The sequence below is a fragment of the Amphibalanus amphitrite genome, unplaced genomic scaffold (genome assembly GCF_019059575.1).
Source record: "Amphibalanus amphitrite isolate SeventyFive unplaced genomic scaffold, NRLGWU_Aamphi_draft 000082F_arrow, whole genome shotgun sequence".
In the NCBI taxonomy this organism is placed as follows: Eukaryota; Metazoa; Arthropoda; class Thecostraca; order Balanomorpha; family Balanidae; genus Amphibalanus; species Amphibalanus amphitrite.
The window spans coordinates 1,100,867-1,118,521 of NW_024881578.1; the positions used below are offsets into that span (position 1 = coordinate 1,100,867).

General features: G+C 49.5%; 2 protein-coding genes across 2 annotated transcripts in view; one reads left to right on the forward strand and one right to left on the reverse strand.

The window, feature by feature from the left end:
• The first annotated feature begins 639 nt into the window (after positions 1-639).
• LOC122379689 (glycine receptor subunit beta-type 4-like) lies at positions 640-13,544 on the forward strand. Its single transcript, XM_043362082.1, has 10 exons — positions 640-819; positions 3,791-3,885; positions 4,296-4,363; positions 9,504-9,609; positions 10,456-10,585; positions 10,831-10,913; positions 11,330-11,473; positions 11,855-11,992; positions 12,242-12,522; positions 12,782-13,544. Exons 1-10 carry the CDS (start codon positions 755-757, stop codon positions 12,947-12,949), a joined length of 1,278 nt encoding a protein of 425 aa, XP_043218017.1. The 5' UTR covers positions 640-754; the 3' UTR covers positions 12,950-13,544.
• A 154-nt stretch (positions 13,545-13,698) lies between these two features.
• LOC122379688 (monocarboxylate transporter 2-like) overlaps positions 13,699-17,655 on the reverse strand; it is a 40,284-nt gene continuing 36,327 nt past the window's right edge. The window contains exons 5-9 of the mRNA XM_043362080.1: positions 16,761-16,902; positions 16,382-16,516; positions 16,005-16,127; positions 15,107-15,365; positions 13,699-14,735 (exon numbers count right to left, since the gene is read on the reverse strand). Coding sequence (XP_043218015.1) covers positions 13,978-14,735; positions 15,107-15,365; positions 16,005-16,127; positions 16,382-16,516; positions 16,761-16,902 — 1,417 coding nt within the window. The 3' untranslated portion in view covers positions 13,699-13,977. The remainder of the gene's footprint in view (positions 14,736-15,106; positions 15,366-16,004; positions 16,128-16,381; positions 16,517-16,760; positions 16,903-17,655) is intronic.

The window sequence follows — 17,655 nt, forward strand, 5'->3', positions numbered from 1 at the left end:
TGTCACGCCCGTCACCAGCCGACAGTCGGGACTCAGTGGGAGGCAGCGCCGGCATCTGACACGAGCGCCGCGAAATTCACCGAGTCGAACCAGGATGAAACGGTTATTTTTGTTGGATTAGGCTCTCAGTGCCTAAAAGCTCATCTTATGAGTCATGGGATGGGCTAATGAGTGCAGAGAGGCATTGGGCCAAGTCGACCACTGGCTGAAGGGCCGAGGCGGCTGAGTGGCTTTTCCGTTACATTGGGACAGCATCGTATTCGCAACCCAAGGAAATGGTCGCCGGTGCACTCAAACGGTCACCTTACCAAATAGATCTTTCTATATGATGGCCTGGCTAGTATACCCACATTACAGGCGCAACAATGTATTTATTACGGTGGCGAATATTTATAAGGACTCCAACCAGCTGCACGTCGTGTGCGACAATATAGCTATTGTCCCCCCCCCCCCCCCCGGGACTCACCGCCGAAATAAGCCACTCCCAGTCCCCTGCCATGCCCTGTACCAACCACGCGGTCCGCCCGGCCTCGGCGATAGGTAAACATGGTGACACTGCCCCTCTGCCGGGTCGCCGGCTGAGTGAGCGGTGAAAATAAACATCTCCCGACCGGCCGGCCGGCCGGGGCTCCCTGCCGCCAGTCGCTCAGACGGTCTCCGAGTGTAGCCCCGGGCGGTGCGTGTCGCGCGGGGTCGGTCACCGGCGCGGATAGCCCGAGCGGCTGTGGCTTGGGCAGTGCGCAGAGCCAGAGCGATGGGTCGGACCGGCACAGGGAGAACGGGAGGGCTGCTGCTGCTCGTGGTGATACTGATCAACAGGTAAGTTATGAATTATGATTATCTTCCAATAGATTTGGAGCTCAGCTTGGCATCAATTACTGTTGCTCATTGCTGTAGGACGAAGCACAGCCGATCGACAGACAGCCATTAGAGATCCATTCATCCATCAGGTCCTGGGCCCATCACCATGGTCCCGCTAAATCCCACCCTCAGGGTGGTCGGAACCGCTACGTTCACTGTCCGATGCGCCTAAAGCTGTCATTTCTCCGCAAATGATTGTGCAAATCGACTGGCACCTCACCCTCAAAATTGTTTCGAGGTCAAAGTTATGTAATATTGTGCTCGGTACGGATAGGTTATTCATTATTCATAAGAGCCGCCGCATGCAGCTAGTGGCGAGTCTTTGTGGAACCTTTCCCGCGAAGCTGCATGTGGGGCAAACCGAAGCGCAAATAGTGTGTTTTTTTTTGCTTTGTTTTGTTGGGACCATGCTCTTTCGGCCTGAAAAGACCACTGCAGAGCTACATGGGATATTAGGATAGGGCGTAGACACTAGACATTGGGCTGTGCGGGACACTGACAGTGAGCCGCGGAGGCGAGACGGTCCCGGTGTGACCGGATTGATCCGCTGGGAGACCGGACACAGTGGACAGCCTGCTCGCCGCTCAAACGGTCACCCCTGAGACTGGAGAGGATTTTACCGGGTCCCGGTGTGGGCCCGGCCTCATCCACCGGTTGGCTGGTGAGGTGGGGTGACCGCCAGCCCGAAAAGGGAAGCGTGAGGGGATGCGGATGGGTTTGTCTCGAGGATGGTGAGAACGGATGCGAAAAGAGTCATAGGCTATTGTAACTTATAGGGCCAAAGCTCGTGAGTTTCGGCGCACTTTCCGTGCGTCGGCATATGATCGGTCCTGCATAGGGCTTTGTGAGGTGGCATAGGCTAAAGCCTGCACAAACGGTTCTTGCACCAATTAATTGGCATTATCCGAAATTTCTGTCACTGCTTTATACAATCGATGGTTCTAACTTGGAATTCGCGTCCCGTCTCAGTTAGTCGTTCATTCCACGATCGTCTGGCGTTCAGAAAAGTAACGGCCAGACAAAGCAAATGACCGCCTTTCATGACCATGATCGTATCATCCAGTGCATACCTCGGGGTGGCCATGTAACACGCCACACGGCCCGACCGGTGCTGACAGAAGTCACCTCACGTGACCCCGCCCGACCCTTGCCGGCTAATGTCACGTGACTGGTCGTGCTGACGTATAGCCTAGTCACGTGACCGGCCGTGCGGTGAGCGTCCGGTGTGCAGTGCAGTGTGCAGTTGCTCGCCGCGTACGAGGTGTTGTGTTTACCCAGGCGCCGGCGGGTCGCTCTGGCCGGTGAATCAGGGGCAGTTTCGGGCCGGGCCGGGCCGGGCGGGGAGCACCATGACTGGCCGGTCAGACCTCGGGTGGTGCCACCTCGCGGGACTTCCCGCGATAAAGGCAGACGTGATCCCGCTGAATGTTGATGGTAAAAAGGCGATGACTGGTAAGGGTTCGATATCAATGTTTATTGATTTGTGGATAACTTACAGCTTTGCAAAAAAGATGTAGCGTGTCCAAAGTGATGCGAGTTTTGTTTTTGTGCATGAGGTTAGTTATAAGCAAACATCGTGTTTACCTACTATGGTTGCATGTTATGAAAGCATGACAGCACGGACGATGTTTGCAGTCTTATGTAAGAACGTACCCACATTGGATACATATCCAGTTGCATGGGTGGAGAACCTGCCCCGGCCACCCCGGCCGTGGCCGGGGTAACCTTCAGCCGACCCCGGCGCGGCCGGGGTAACTTTTTCCACTTTTGTAAATCCTAAAAGCTGTCTCCATACGAAAAAAACTGCCATATATAAAAGCGTCTCTCATTATTCGTATCTACCTTGAAAAGTTCTTGAAAATTACTTTATTTTCATTTTGGAGCTTCTATGTTTTTAAGTCTTTTCATCGCGGAGCCCGACGTGTTTCATCACACAGAAGTAAATCATATTTAAGGGCCGTTATCGTAAGATGGCACTGTAATAACATCACAAGACAGGACGAGGGTAATATCAGTGAGATAGAAGGACGAACTGCTGGGGCTCAAGGCTCCCCCAACTTCCTGCGCCAGGGTGGTGGCCTTATCGTAACACGTTGAGTCGAGAGGTGGGCTTTTCACGCTCCTTCTAACTCGGTTACTGGGCTACGAGGCGTGAAGCGGAACGACGTTTGAAAGAGCGACAAACGTGATCAGAGAAATCAAGTCATGTTTTAGGCAAGCTCAATAATAAAATCACCATAGATCATCAAAAGCCAAATTTCTCTGATTTTAGCGTTCTCGGACAACTTTTCTCACAGTTCATGAACATAACGGAGCTTAAACACTGCAAACAAAGCATTCGATTACTCGTTTAAGGCTCGGTCGCGAATAATATTTCAGGTGCGAGCTCAAATCAATAAAGGGTCATGCAAAACGGTCAAATTTGACATTTTTTTTTGTGTGGGAAGGTTGCAACTTCCACGGAATAAGCTTTCCAAAGGGGGCATGATGGCATTTTTAGCACGATCATCCAGCAAATTTGACCTGATGACCTGACCTAGCACTAGTGACATGCGTCCGAAATTTTAAGGCGTGTTGCAAAATTGTTACAATTACGAAATCTTCCGCACCTGCGTACAGCAGTTTTCCCTAAAAACGTACAAACGGCAGACATCCATTATTCTATGCCACAGAATAGGGGTTTGTTGATAACCGTTGACAAATATTTGAGCATCATCGTCTTTCTGACTTTCGGTCGCCGGCCGGGGTAACTTTTTCAAACATTCTCCACCCGTGTCCAGTTGTTTTGATAAACGTGCACTATGCGACGTTTTTAACTATTGTATTTTAGTCTGAACTCCTGTGAGCAGAATAAAGTTATACGATAAGCATTTCAACGCGTGTCTCTGGTCTGCAAGATAACAGTGACATATCTGTTTATGTGTTGCAGCCTGCAGTCTGCGTCCGCTCGTACCGATGCCGAGATATTCGACATGCTGGTGAAGGGCTACAAGCCGGAGGAAGCCCCCGACCGGTACGGCGCCAGTAAGTTAAAATGCTGGTCGCGGTGTACGAACTAGCTGCGTGAGATCGTCGACAATTAATTCGTCAAGTTGATATTAAATATGTGTAACCGTTTACTTTCAAATAATGAGGTCACGACTCACCGATCAGCGATTTACCAAAGTGGAGTTCCAATTTCAACGTTAGTGTAAGTTAAACGGTGCCTACATGATTTTACAATCATTTTCAATTTTGTTCTCATTTTGCAATTTTATCCCGCAGGTATGTTCTGTTGACTGTATTGTAGGCATAACATGTCATCACTGCACACACTAAACCCTTCACGCTTACCTACACATACCTAGTAGGACAGGTACTTACACAGCACAGTAAAATAGCTTAGGCATGCAACATGTAATAAGTGCATTTTATACTCGCGCTTCTGTTCCCAGATGCGGGGTACATCGAGGTGGGCGTCCGCGCCATGCTGGAGTCCATTGCCGTGGATGAGAAGGGCTCGGTGAGTGTTGTGTTGTGCCTCTATACCTACCTACTTATTTTCTAATAGTATCTTATACCTACACTCCGCCGGTGAAGTTCCTCCCTCCCTTCCGCCGTGTTTATATTTTTGTTCGCGTAAAACTACAAGTGAACCATCGCGTAAGACGCGTGCGACATGAATGTTTTCTGTTAAATTGTTAATAAAGCGTACGAAAGGCCATATTTACTTTAATGCGAAATATTACATTAAACTAAATGAAATTAAAGATAAGCTACCCGACGTTTCGCTTATATTTGCTTAGTCATGGGCGATCTAACACATTTCACAAGTCATAGGTACATTTTTTGAATGCATTCGAAAAATATTACAAAGTATTAAACAGTTTATCAAAAACATCTCCCCGAAGGGAAATTCGGCGATCGATCGATAGAGTTTCTTCATGTCGTTTTCTTTTTAACTCGTTCTGCTATGCTCGTATGTAACTTAAAAAATCCTTGTGATACGTTCGTGACTTCTTCAGTTCGGATGTATGCCGCCTCAATCAGCCACCTCTCGGTTTTCTTTAGGTCGCTGTGTAGGGCTTCGGCACCATTCCAGTTCGGTAAATGTCCCTCTTTATCAGCGTGCATCACGATAGCCTTCGTCTCCCTGTGGTTGCGTAAATCGTTCCTATGTTCCCGAATTCTAGTTTTAAGACCCCTCCCCGTTTCACCATAATACGCCTTATCACATTTGCTACACGGAATTTTGTATACTATGCTGTCTTCGTTTGATGTCTTGATTTTCTTTTTCTTTAGCATTTGTCCTATCTTCTTGCCCCCTGATGTGACCATCCTGATTTCAGGAGACAGTTGCTGACTGACACTGTCTACCTGTTTGCTGTGAGGAACAACGAGCATTGTTCTTGTTTCATCTTTCTTCTCTTCGTTTGTCTCATTCTCATCTTTCCGTCTATCTGCCCTCTTCTTTATCTCCCACGCTTTGCGTTTCAGGTCGATTATCAGGGCCTCTGGAAATTTTAGCTTTATGAAAGTTCTTGTGATATATTCCAGTTCATCCTTGATGTACTCTGGTGAGCAAATTCGGTAAGCTCTCAAGAAGAATCCGATCACTATACCAGTCTTTGTTCTCTGGCTATGTCTTGAAAAATAATGCACTGGAATATATCACAAGAACTTTCATAAAGCTAAAATTTCCAGAGGCCCTGATAATCGACCTGAAACGCAAAGCGTGGGAGATAAAGAAGAGGGCAGATAGACGGAAAGATGAGAATGAGACAAACGAAGAGAAGAAAGATGAAACAAGAACAATGCTCGTTGTTCCTCACAGCAAACAGGTAGACAGTGTCAGTCAGCAACTGTCTCCAGAAATCAGGATGGTCACATCAGGGGGCAAGAAGATAGGACAAATGCTAAAGAAAAAGAAAATCAAGACATCAAACGAAGACAGCATAGTATACAAAATTCCGTGTAGCAAATGTGATAAGGCGTATTATGGTGAAACGGGGAGGGGTCTTAAAACTAGAATTCGGGAACATAGGAACGATTTACGCAACCACAGGGAGACGAAGGCTATCGTGATGCACGCTGATAAAGAGGGACATTTACCGAACTGGAATGGTGCCGAAGCCCTACACAGCGACCTAAAGAAAACCGAGAGGTGGCTGATTGAGGCGGCATACATCCGAACTGAAGAAGTCACGAACGTATCACAAGGATTTTTTTAAGTTACATACGAGCATAGCAGAACGAGTTAAAAAGAAAACGACATGAAGAAACTCTATCGATCGATCGCCGAATTTCCCTTCGGGGAGATGTTTTTGATAAACTGTTTAATACTTTGTAATATTTTTCGAATGCATTCAAAAAATGTATGACTTGTGAAATGTGTTAGATCGCCCAAGGCCCTAAATAGATCGCCCATGACTAAGCAAATATAAGCGAAACGTCGGGTAGCTCATCTTTAATTTCATTTAGTTTAATGTAATATTTCGCATTAAAGTAAATATGGCCTTTCGTACGCTTTATTAACAATTGTCTCAAATAAAACTTCAAAAAATTTCTGTTAAAGTCGGAAAATACTTCAGCTAAGTAGACATGCAATATGCGTGCCAAACCACGTCAATGTCAGCCGTTAACATTATATAGAAAACAAAATTTGCGACGCACTTATGGTGCATTGATACATGCAGGAGATTTCGCGGGTAACGCCGTTGTTTGAAACTGAAAGTTTCCGGAAATTGCGTATCATAATAAGCACAAATAAAGGACAACGTGTCATGCTCACGACATAGCCGACCACTTGCCGTGGTCAACGATAGGGTTGTCAACCAACGATGCGCACTTGTCCCATCCTAGCGACCACCGAGACATGAGCAGGCGACTGTCGGCAGTCATAGTAGCTTTATTTGCACCGCGATGGTCGGAAGTCGCCTGCGAGGTGCCTGTTTTGTTTATTGTTCCTCTGCCCTCTGCCCTCCCCCTCGCCCTCGTGCTGTGCCACGAGGGACTGTCGCCTCTGTCCTGACAAGGGCCCCCTGCTGCCCAGCGCCTGTGGAAGACCTTCAAGCTGTTTAAGTGTTTAGTGGATCCCGACAAGTGCCCCTGCTGCCCATCATCCGTGGTAGATCTTCATTCTTCAAACTGTTTATTGGAAGCTCAATTGCGGTTCGCCATACCTATTGAGTCATTTTTTAACTACTTCGTTCCACTTCTTTACTGGCATTTGTTGGGCTTGAGATTCGTCTTATAAATCTTATCATTTGTTCCTGTATTACTTAGGATTATAAAAAGAAACGGTACGAACTTTACGAACTGCCCGTAAGACAAACGCTCTAAACGCTTCTGATGCCTAGATTGCATAAATTTTGACGTCTGACAAAGACCGCCAAGACGATTAATTTTTTCTGCCGTACCTAATGATCTATAACCCGGCCGGGCCCGGGGGGTAATCCCAACCACCGCAGCCGGGGGGGGGGGGCGTTTTTCGCCCCCCCCCCCTGTCTAACTCCGTAAATAAGGGAGCTACGGAAACAAAAGCGATACCAAACGAAAGGTCCTTACGAGACGATTCTAATGCACCCAAAATTTTTGACCTCAGGTCAATTTTCAAGGTCAGAGGTCAAGGTCAAAGGCCAAAATCGGCACATGTGTAGTGATCTCAAAGTAAGCATTCTAGAGGACGGCAGGCTGCATCAAACCGGCAAAATTGGGTGTCAAACGAAAGAAGAGAATCTGAGGATTCTGAAAATGTGCTCCAAATCAAAGGTCAAGGTCAAGGTCACGCTCAAAATTGACCTCAAACTTGGCACTTTTTCGCACATCTTGCGTGCTAACTTCCAAGATGTTTTGAAATGTTTTGAGGCTTATCAGTTCCCTATTTGTGGTTCATCTTACGATACAAGGCTGCTCAAAGGTCAAGGTCACAGAAGAGTATCCCTGCTAGAGGCTATTTCACTGATTCAAGTTAGTAATAATAAATAAGACAATTTTGCCATCCGGAAGCTCTAAATGAAGGCTTAGAGGAAAATAGATGCCAGATTCGTGATCAGCGGGTACAAATCCATCATAAACGACCTTTCATGTGTCAAGGTCAACCAGAGGTCATTCGAGGTCACATGAGGTCAACATGAAACTTGACCTTTTTCGAACAAAATATATATCATTCGACGCGGCTTGACAAGGCGAATGCGATGGTACCACTGCCGTAGCTCTAGGACCATTTTTGTCGAAGTTATTTGCGAAAAACTAAAACCACATTTCGGGGTCGTTGACCTGACCTCTGACCTCAGGTCACCGAAACTATTTTTCTATTTTTCTCTAGGTCAAACGCTACACATCCGTGCTCGTAATTTGTCTTTATCTCTAAAACTCTATTTTTAGCAGCTATTTGAAGTTTGCGTCTGTGACGCCGAAGTTTGCCGTGCAGGGGTCTAGAAAAATGGACCTTGTGACGTCATCAAGGGGGCTAGGTCCAAATTTTTTACTTCAGAAGATGTCAAATTGATGGGAGAAAAGGTACTGAAAGTTTCGCCTTCCTATCCCTAAGCGTTCGTGAGTTATCGCAAATATTCGCCAGGGGGGGCGAAAAACGCCCCCCCCCCCGGGCCCGCGAGGGATAAGCAGTCAATTCCCACACATCAATAAGGTAACGTCTACATTTCCCTACAGCATCTGTGCTTCATCAGTTGTCAAATTACAATAACATGCCTGATTTTGTCTCAAATATAACTATCATAGGTAACTATTTGGTGAGAAACGCAAACACTGATGAAACATCCGATGCAATATAAGCTGCATGACAGCGGATGGATGTTGCCATGTCTCCTGAGTGTAGCAACATGTCTCAATGTCTAACGACGAGCCGTAAGTTGAATTGCCGGGCGTCTAGAGACCGATGTCGTCAGCCGGTTGGCAGATGTTGGGACAGACGCACCACACCCAGTTGACGAGTGACGAGACGACTGACGAGTCACGAGTGACAGAGTTTGGGCGGCCGGAAACTCGCACCGACAAACTGCTGTATCTTCAGCAGCCCACATTGGAGTGTCGTGGCTGAACCTTGAGTCCAGGCAGCTCAATCCGAGTGAAAGACAAGGTGTGGTCTTGGAATCCCGTTTGAGTGGCGAGCTATCACGTCGGGACAATCTCTTCTTCAATCTCCGCTGCGGCGCACCAGTCGTTGGGTCAGTTCAGACTCAGTTCTGCCTCAGAACCATCTATTCAGTTCCTTAGAATACATCCATTCTCTTTTTATCATTCCGTAGATCAAAGGTCTTTTTAGATCCAAGACCGAGAAGGTTTGATTCAAACAACAAAGAAGGAAAAGAGCACTGCGGGCTCTCTTACTGTGGCATCGCGGACATGTCAATAGCAGCCATTACAAATGCATCCTTAAGCTTCCGACATACCTCAGCGTTTGACCTCTTACCTGCACCACTTTGTGCCCCAGGCGGTGACCTTCCAGTGCCTATAGCGTTTGACCTTTGACCCCTGTTTTCCAGGCGGTGACGTTCCAGTGTCTGCAGCGTTTGACCTCTGACCTCTGTTTTCCAGGCGGTGACGTTCCAGTGCCGCTAGCGTCTGACCTCTGACCTCTGTTTTCCAGGCGGTGACGTTCCAGTGTCTGCAGCGTTTGACCTCTGACCTCTGTTTTCCAGGCGGTGACCTTTCAGTGTCTGCAGCGGTTGACGTGGGACGATATTCGTCTGAGGTACCGGTCGGCCCCGGCGGCGGGCGGACTCGTCATCTCACACGCCACCGCAGGTTAGGAAAGAACGGCAGTCGGCAACGCTGGAGCCTCGAGCTGAAGTCTTTCCTTGAATATCAAAAGCCATTGTTGAAATTAAAAACATTTGATATTCGGAATTATGGCAAAGGGTAGAGCTCGGTCGGGACGGTCAGTGTCGTTGATCATCTGGGGCTATACGGCAGCATGTTTCATTGTTGAAAAGCTGTAGGTTAACGTGTAAAAATTCGTTCGTTAAGCAATTCGTTCAATTCGTTCAAATTCGTTCATAAATTCGTTTAAGCAATTTTCATTGGCTTTTGGAGTCGTGTTCACCGTTCGGCCTTATCAGACATGTGCATGGATCCGAGAAAATGGATCTGGGATCTGACCTCACGGATCCTGATCTCGGATCCGAGGGGATCATAGATCCAGCTCTTTGATTTATGCAGAGATCCGTAGGGATCTTAGATCCGAATCTGATTTTTTGCTTGAGATCCATTGATATCATAGATCCTCACTTTTTTGTCAACGCATAATAAAAGACCTTGTTGCAACTCGCAAACGTTACGTTTAGTGATTTTATGTGATTGCACGTCATAATCCATAGTTTTGTAGCACTTATTGGCTTAGAAACACTTGGAAACGTTCCAAATGTTGCTCATGGCGGGATCCATTTAGATCATATATCCTCGCTCTTGGTTTATCGTCAGATCCTATGAGATAATAGATCTATGATTTTTTTTTTCACGACGGATTTGGTGGGATCATGAATCCTAGCTTGCAGTTTGCTCCGAGATCCACTGAGATCATATATCCATTACTGGGATCCATGCTTATGTCTGGGCCTTCTGCTCCTAACATGTCAATGTTGCTGTTCTCAGGGGTGCCGACTGCGCCCCGGATATGGCTGCCGTCGCTGATGTACCCGCGAGCGCTGATGGTCGACTTCGATAACTCCATGGATAACTCGTTTTTGGTTCGACCGAATGGCACTATCACCTGGCAAAGAAGGTATTTCGAACCATTAAAAGACGGTCTTTTGGTGACAAACGAGTGAGCGCATTTGTGGGTCCTGCTCGTGCGCACATGCAAAGCGAGACTTTCCACCTGGCTTGTCCAGGCCACTACATATACCTAGTTATCGGACACTCGGTCCGCTTGTGCTTGCATTTTCCGGCCGAAAAACGAATTTTGCGCTCCGCGCTCCCTTTCGATGTCACTGTAATAAAGTATTGATTGAGGCTGCTTACTTTCAGGGTCCACGTGATGGTGCCTTGTGAAATGCAGCTGGATTCGTTTCCATGGGATGAAAACTCGTGTGTCTTCACGATTCGGCAGGGTATGCGTGAATGACAGTTGTATTTATATCACCCTGACACCAAACAATTGACGATAGGCAAGCATAGGCTGGAGGAGGATCTCTTTCGCCTTTATCCGAAGTGTTAACATTCGATATGTCCGTAATAAATAAATGGTCCTAATTATTATTTTTACTTTCAAATTGGTGGTCGTTGTAGCTTTTATGATTAGGTATTAGTGTTTCGTAAGACGTATGCTGTCTCTCAGACTGCTTGGTCCTATCACGTCAGACATATGAAAACAAACGAAATCCTATCACGTAAAACAGACAACCACGTGATAGTCTACGGTCAATCACGATAGGTGGTAATGGGCCAATGTGTCGAACAGCCAGCCCTCAGGAGCTGCCGTGGTATAAACTGTGTGCCACCTCCCTCCCCCTCCCCCGCCCCGCAGACCTGGACGGGGAGGTGTTGATGCTCAACTGGACCAGGGTAGCCGGACGGCCCGTGCAGGCCGGACCGCACTTCAGCGTCACCGGCTTTGAGCTCACCTCTCTCGGCGTCTCATCCTACACCGTCTCGCCCAACGACATCACAGGTCAGCGGTGACGTCAGTGTGTGACGTCAGTGGTTCGTCAGTGTGTGACGTCAGTGGTTCGTTAGCGTGTGACGTCAGTTAGTGCCATAGGTTAGGAATTCATAACAACGCCGTTGTTATGGATTCTATCGACTCATTCACCAAGGCTTCACTTAGCTCAGCGAGAAGATGAAATGTCATGAATTTAAGTGCACGTTGAAGTGCAGCTGTACTTGATATCGAATGTTCTTTTTGTCGTTTAATAACGATTTAGCTATTAGTCACCGAAACGTCGATTACTTACAGCTTGAGTATCACCATATAAATTGCACCTTTCCCTGTTTTCTAGATGTTATTCCTGAAGTGCATGTGTATTGCGTGAACGCCGACTCTACGTTCCAGGCGAATCATTACGCTCCAAGTCGCTGGTGATGCGAGTGACGTTGAAGCGGCAATCCGATTATTACGTCATCAATGACGTCATACCCACTTCGATACTGGTGGTGGCCGCCTACATGACGTTCTGGCTCCCTCCAGAGGGTAGGTTCAACGGGGAATGTGCATTGTTGTGCGGTTCGCCGGTAGTGGTGATGGTTCACGCAACCTCCTCTCTAGTCTCTTCTCTTCGCTCTCACTCTTTTCTTAGTGGACAGTGGTGGTGGTTCGCTCGAGGACCCCCCCCCCCCCTTCTCGTCCTCCCTCACGGTGATGGTTCGCTAACCTCCCCCTCCCCCTCTCTCCCTCAGCGGTGACGGCTCGCTAACTCCTCCCTCTCTCGCTCTCTCTCAGCGGTGATGGTGCGCTCCCTGGTCAGCTCCTTCATGCTGCTGGCCTGTTTCCTAGTATCGGCCATCACCGGTAGGGCGGCGCCACTGGCCACCTCGCTGACGGCACTGAACGTGTGGAACCTGGTGTGTCTGGTGCTGCTGCTGTGGCCGCTGGTGCAGAGTCTGGTCGTGTACCACATGTCCCGGAGGCCGTCCGGCGGCGGCGGCTCCGGAGAGAGTGGAGGGGTCGGCACTCTGCCCAAACCGATGGAGCTCAACGGGAACGGAGAGGCAGACGTGGAGGTGAGCGGAAAACAAACGGGATGGGGAAATGTATCGAGATCACCGAACAAGTGACAGAATACGTTGCACAGTTGTCGGCATTTACGTACACAAAAGTTTTTTATCGATGTTTGTACCAAAACAGGGTTATGGTATTCATTTACTCAGATAATGAGCATCGGAAAAATGTGTCAAATGTCACTAAAATACCTCAGTGGGACTACGACATGACTACACTCTACAGCGCTGACAAGCTCTGCCCGTTGCTCCCCGGTTTCAGGCCATCAGCCCGGACCCGTCGCTACCGCCGCCGCCGGCCGAGGCCGAGCTGGGCCCGCTGCCGCCGCGCCCCAGTCTGCGTCCTCAGATGGTGGATGTCGTCAGCCGGGTGCTCTACCTGCTGGCCTTCGTCGTCACGGCCATTGTGTTCGGTGTGCTCTACTCGTGAGCCTGGAGGTGGGAGAGGTGCGGGATGACGGAACGGTGGCGTGTTTCGTGAGAGTGGCTCAGGAGGTGGCGCAGTGGTACCTATGGTGTAGTGTAGGATGGTGAGTGAGGAAGGACTAAGGATATCAGCGAGGAAGCCTGGACGCTGGAGAGAGATCAGTGACACAGTGAAGGTATGACGAACGTGTGTGCATAGGTGGCTATTCATTATAGATATGGTGAACGGTGACAACAATTTGAAACGTGTTTCGATGGCCGGTCGGTAATACTCAGAACAGCCACAGCGTTTACATACATTGATAAACAATATGCAACGAAGAGGAAAAAAAGGTGTTCCAATTTGGGTGTGCCTTTTCATAATATGAAGTTAGTGCCAAATTGATGTGTGTGATGTGAGCATTAATATGTCAAACGCTATAAGCGTTTATAGCGTACACGATACCGAATGAATGCGTAATAATATGCCAGAGTAAGATTTATAATGAGATATATGCTTAGCCTAAACAAAGGGGCTGAAGCGGTTATTCAGGCTCTGTTGGCTTGGTTTATCAGCTCCCAGTAGACAAGATATTTATGTAATAAATAGTTGGACCCGAGACGGGGACTGCCTTGATCGATTCGCTGGTCCGGCAAATGTCACTCACAGAATGTGGCAAATTTCCGCATAGTTCCAGACGTTATCATGGTAGTCAAAAGCCTTATACGCTGGAGGCTTTCATGTCTTACGGGAAGAAGTCCGTAGGTAAACACTTATCGCTACAAAACACGAGCCATATTTATTGCACAACAACAATAACGGAGACACTGCATGGCGACCAGCACAGGTCGCACAGGCTGAGAAAACAATACCTCATAATCACGTGACATCTCTATCCGGCCGTACGTCTGGTCATGTGACTCGGGCGAGCACGGGAAGCGCCGGAGATCCCCATCTGCCCCCGTTCCTCCTGGAAGAGACGCTAGCGCCGCCACTCACACACATGGAACATCGGCACTGGACACGGACCATTCGCACCGCCCGCGCAGAGGCTACGTCTGCGGCGTGGGGTCAGCGTTCGGCGGCGGCGGCGGCGCGGGGGTCTGGACCGACACCGGGTGGACGGCGGGCACCTCCGTGGGCGCCTCCTTCCTCCTGCCGCCGCGGATCCAGCCGCGGAACAGCCGCGACGACACGGACGAGTCTGACGGCAGGTCGTTCTCGACATCGCTGCGCTCCTCGGGGATGTCGGCCGGCTTGGAGGCCAGGATCTGCGCGGCGCGACTGCGCATCGACGACACCTGTTTGACGAGGGAGCGGCGCCGGCCGACCGCCGGCCGACGGTCGGTCGGCTGCTCGGCGATCAGGTTGTTCTCGTACTCGCTGAGCACCAGGTAGTTCTCCACCTTGTTGCATGACGTGATGTCGCCCTGCAGCAGGTTCAGTTCGAGCTCGATGTCCTCGAACAGGGCGTCCGGCAGGTCCATGTCGGCGATGCCCTCCTCCGAGATGCAGGTGAGCTCCTGTTTGCGCAGCTCGTGGCTGCTGTTGACGGCCGCCACCCTCTGCTTCAGCAGGTTCAGCACACGCTCATCCACATCAGGCAGCGAGTCGGCGCGGTCCCGGGGCGTCTCTGGCGGCTCTGCGCGCGCCTCGCCGCCGGACGCCGGCTCGTGACGGTGCCGGTGCGCCCGCCGTCGGCCCCGCCGCCGGTGGAACGCGATCAGGAAGATGCTGATGCTGCCGATGACGACGAACGTGGCGCTGAAGTAGTAGCCCGCCTTGCCGCCCACGGCTACGTTGATGTACCCTGCAAATCAGAGATAAACGTCAAATGAGAACCTGGTAGAGTCACCACCTGAGACGGTCTGTGAAAATTCGGATTCAATGCCGACTAGGGAAGAGTAGGTATCTATTGGCAAAAGTTCGATGCCCTTTCATCTGGAAGTCATGTGCCACGTGTGCACCGTTTAGTCCTGTTAGTGCCCAAAACTTATGCCGAAGTAATAAGTGAACCACTACATTTTAATCCAGCACGCTTTCACTGGAAACGGGACATCGATTTCAATCGACACACGAACTCACATAGACCTTTGTGTACCAAAGTCTGTGCCTCAGGTATACCGAGGTCTGTGGAACTGACGATGCCCTTTCCCCCGTCAAGCATTGCCCCACTCTCACCTGTGACCGGCACGCCTATGACCATGGGCAGCGCTTGGCTGCCCTGGACGAAGCCCCACGTCTTGGCGAAGTTCCTCGCTCGCACCTTCTCGTAGGTGCACATCTTGAGGCTGTACTGGTAGCCGCCGTAGAAGAGGCCGTACAGCCAGGCGAAGAGCACGTAGCCGCTGTAGCCGCGTACGGCGGGAAGCGCCAGCTGGCAGGCGCCGCAGAGGAAGGACGAGGCCTGACACAGGTACTGTCGGCTGATCCGACACTCCTGGCGGCACGGGGGAGTGGTGGAGACAGTTACTAAAACACAGAGGTGTCAGAGGTCGTCCTAACAGGACACAGAACAGGGAGCAACCAGAATGAGAGGAAGTCAGATATCAAAGTCACTGTATTCAGTAGGACCACGACATTTTACCCTATCCACGAATGACGAAACTCCACAACCAAGAAACCCAGCCCGTCTTGTACTTTCATTTCATCCTGCATACCCAATGGCCCAGCATAACGATAGGACGGGCACACTGGACGTAGGCAAACACACAGAGTGTTGCTGTATATTTTTGTCTGTTTACTGATGGACCTCTCGTCCCAGCTGCCAACGGTGAGTTATTCGACCGCCGTCTCCGTCCACAAACACAGCATCCGAGTGGTAACAGGCCACATATCGGTGACGCAACAAACGGACCGGATGGTCAGTGGACCTGCGGAACCGACCGCTCCTTCCTCCTTGACCCATCGCCAGGAAAAAGATTGACAGTATTGGAAGGCATCAATTGTTCTTAGTGTGTGCCATAGAGCCGATATTGCACACGAATGCGTTTTCACCGTAACCCCGCCCATTTTACCGTGAAAGGAGCCACTCTTCATTACTAGCCACTCTTCATCGCTGACAGGGTAACCGTCTCACCTGGTTATTTCTGACGACGACAAACCCGAAGGCCCAGCAGCCGAGGGCCCAGCCGAGGCCGAGGTAGGTCTGGAGCAGCAGCACCGAGCTCTCGCTCAGCCCGTCCTGCTGCGCCTGGTGGGCCTACCACACAGAGGGCAGCACAGTCGGTGACAAGCTTATCACAGGTGGCGCTCGGCACTCGCCGGCAGAGGGCGGGCAGGTTCACAACGCTCTCAGCCGTAACTTCACTGTGGTGAACAGGAGCGACGGAACAGTAGGTACCCACACATCCAGCGAAGCAAAAGTGCCGTTAACAGGTCCGTACCGCAGTCTGTACATATGTAAGTACCAACGGACTGGACGCCGATTTGTTTCGTGGGCACCCATACACTCACCATGTAAATGAGCGGGGAGTGGAGTCCCACGGAGCTGAGGCTGGCAGACACCAGCAGGATGCGCACCGTCTGCGACTTCAGCATGGAACAGTCGAAAAACGGCGGCTTCTCGTCCACTTTGTTCTTACCCTTTACCTGCAATTATATTGGAACGCTCATTGAGACATTTAGCAATAGCGACCTGGAATAGGTGCAGCAACCCGGAAAGCTACTGTTGTAATTTTGCTTAAAAATGACACGGTAAAAGGGAGTCAGAATAGTGGCAAAACACTTTTTGCGAGGTCAGTCACTATTGCACTTAATGGCTAGCATTGTCGGTTCTGAGCGAGAGCAATTTTATTGAAGCCGATTTAGAAAGCCAGGCCTACCTAGTACCTACCTTTTTCTTGGAATTCTTCAGATGTAGGATGGCTCTTCGCTGTGGATGATACAATGATGCTGAACGATAAAATGTACCTAGCAGAAATGTGAAGAATATGACGCCCGTCACAGCTTGAAGACCTAACCTCCATCCCTCAGACCTGTGAACAAAGAAACACATCGCTTGTCAAATGACACTGGGCAATAATCCATAAGCGTGGCGAGGAGTGGTAAAAAAGATACGGTTTTCCTTGCTTGCGAAACTCAAGGCGGCACGGTGATGAGTTTCCGAGGAACACTATTGAGTGGCTATTGACTTCCAATCAACTGTGTAAACGGCAATTTTTTTAGCGTCTTTAACTATAAAAATATGTGCATTTTGTTGAATGTGCTCAAGCATGGGCATTCAACGCTCGACAAGATCTGCCCTCGGAACACTAACCAGCCGAGGCTGACAGCTCAGGACACCATAGATTCACGGCATCGACAGTTAGGTACAATCTGCCGAAAACATTACTGCCCCCCCCCCCCTCCCCTCCCTCCAACGGTTCCTGACCTGGGTCATGAGCGGCAGCTTCACTTAGCAATTAATCAGTGATTGACAGCGATATTCGCTCAATAATGGCAAATAAGTTGCACCCAGTGACAGCCAGATCAATGTAACATCTCCCGGAACATTTCCGGGTCATTTCTGATAGCTCAATTCTGTGGCAGACCACTATTGAGCCCACAAGCTGGGAGACATTTCTAGGAAGCCGGTCTAAGGCGATTGGTTGTCACTTGATCAAAATGATGTTCTTGGATACACAACAATACTTTTGAATAATGGAATATGAACTCTGCTATTCTAACAATGAAAAGACGAAAGCACTTATAACTATAAGCTTCACTAAAGCAGCCTTCTTTTCCCGTAC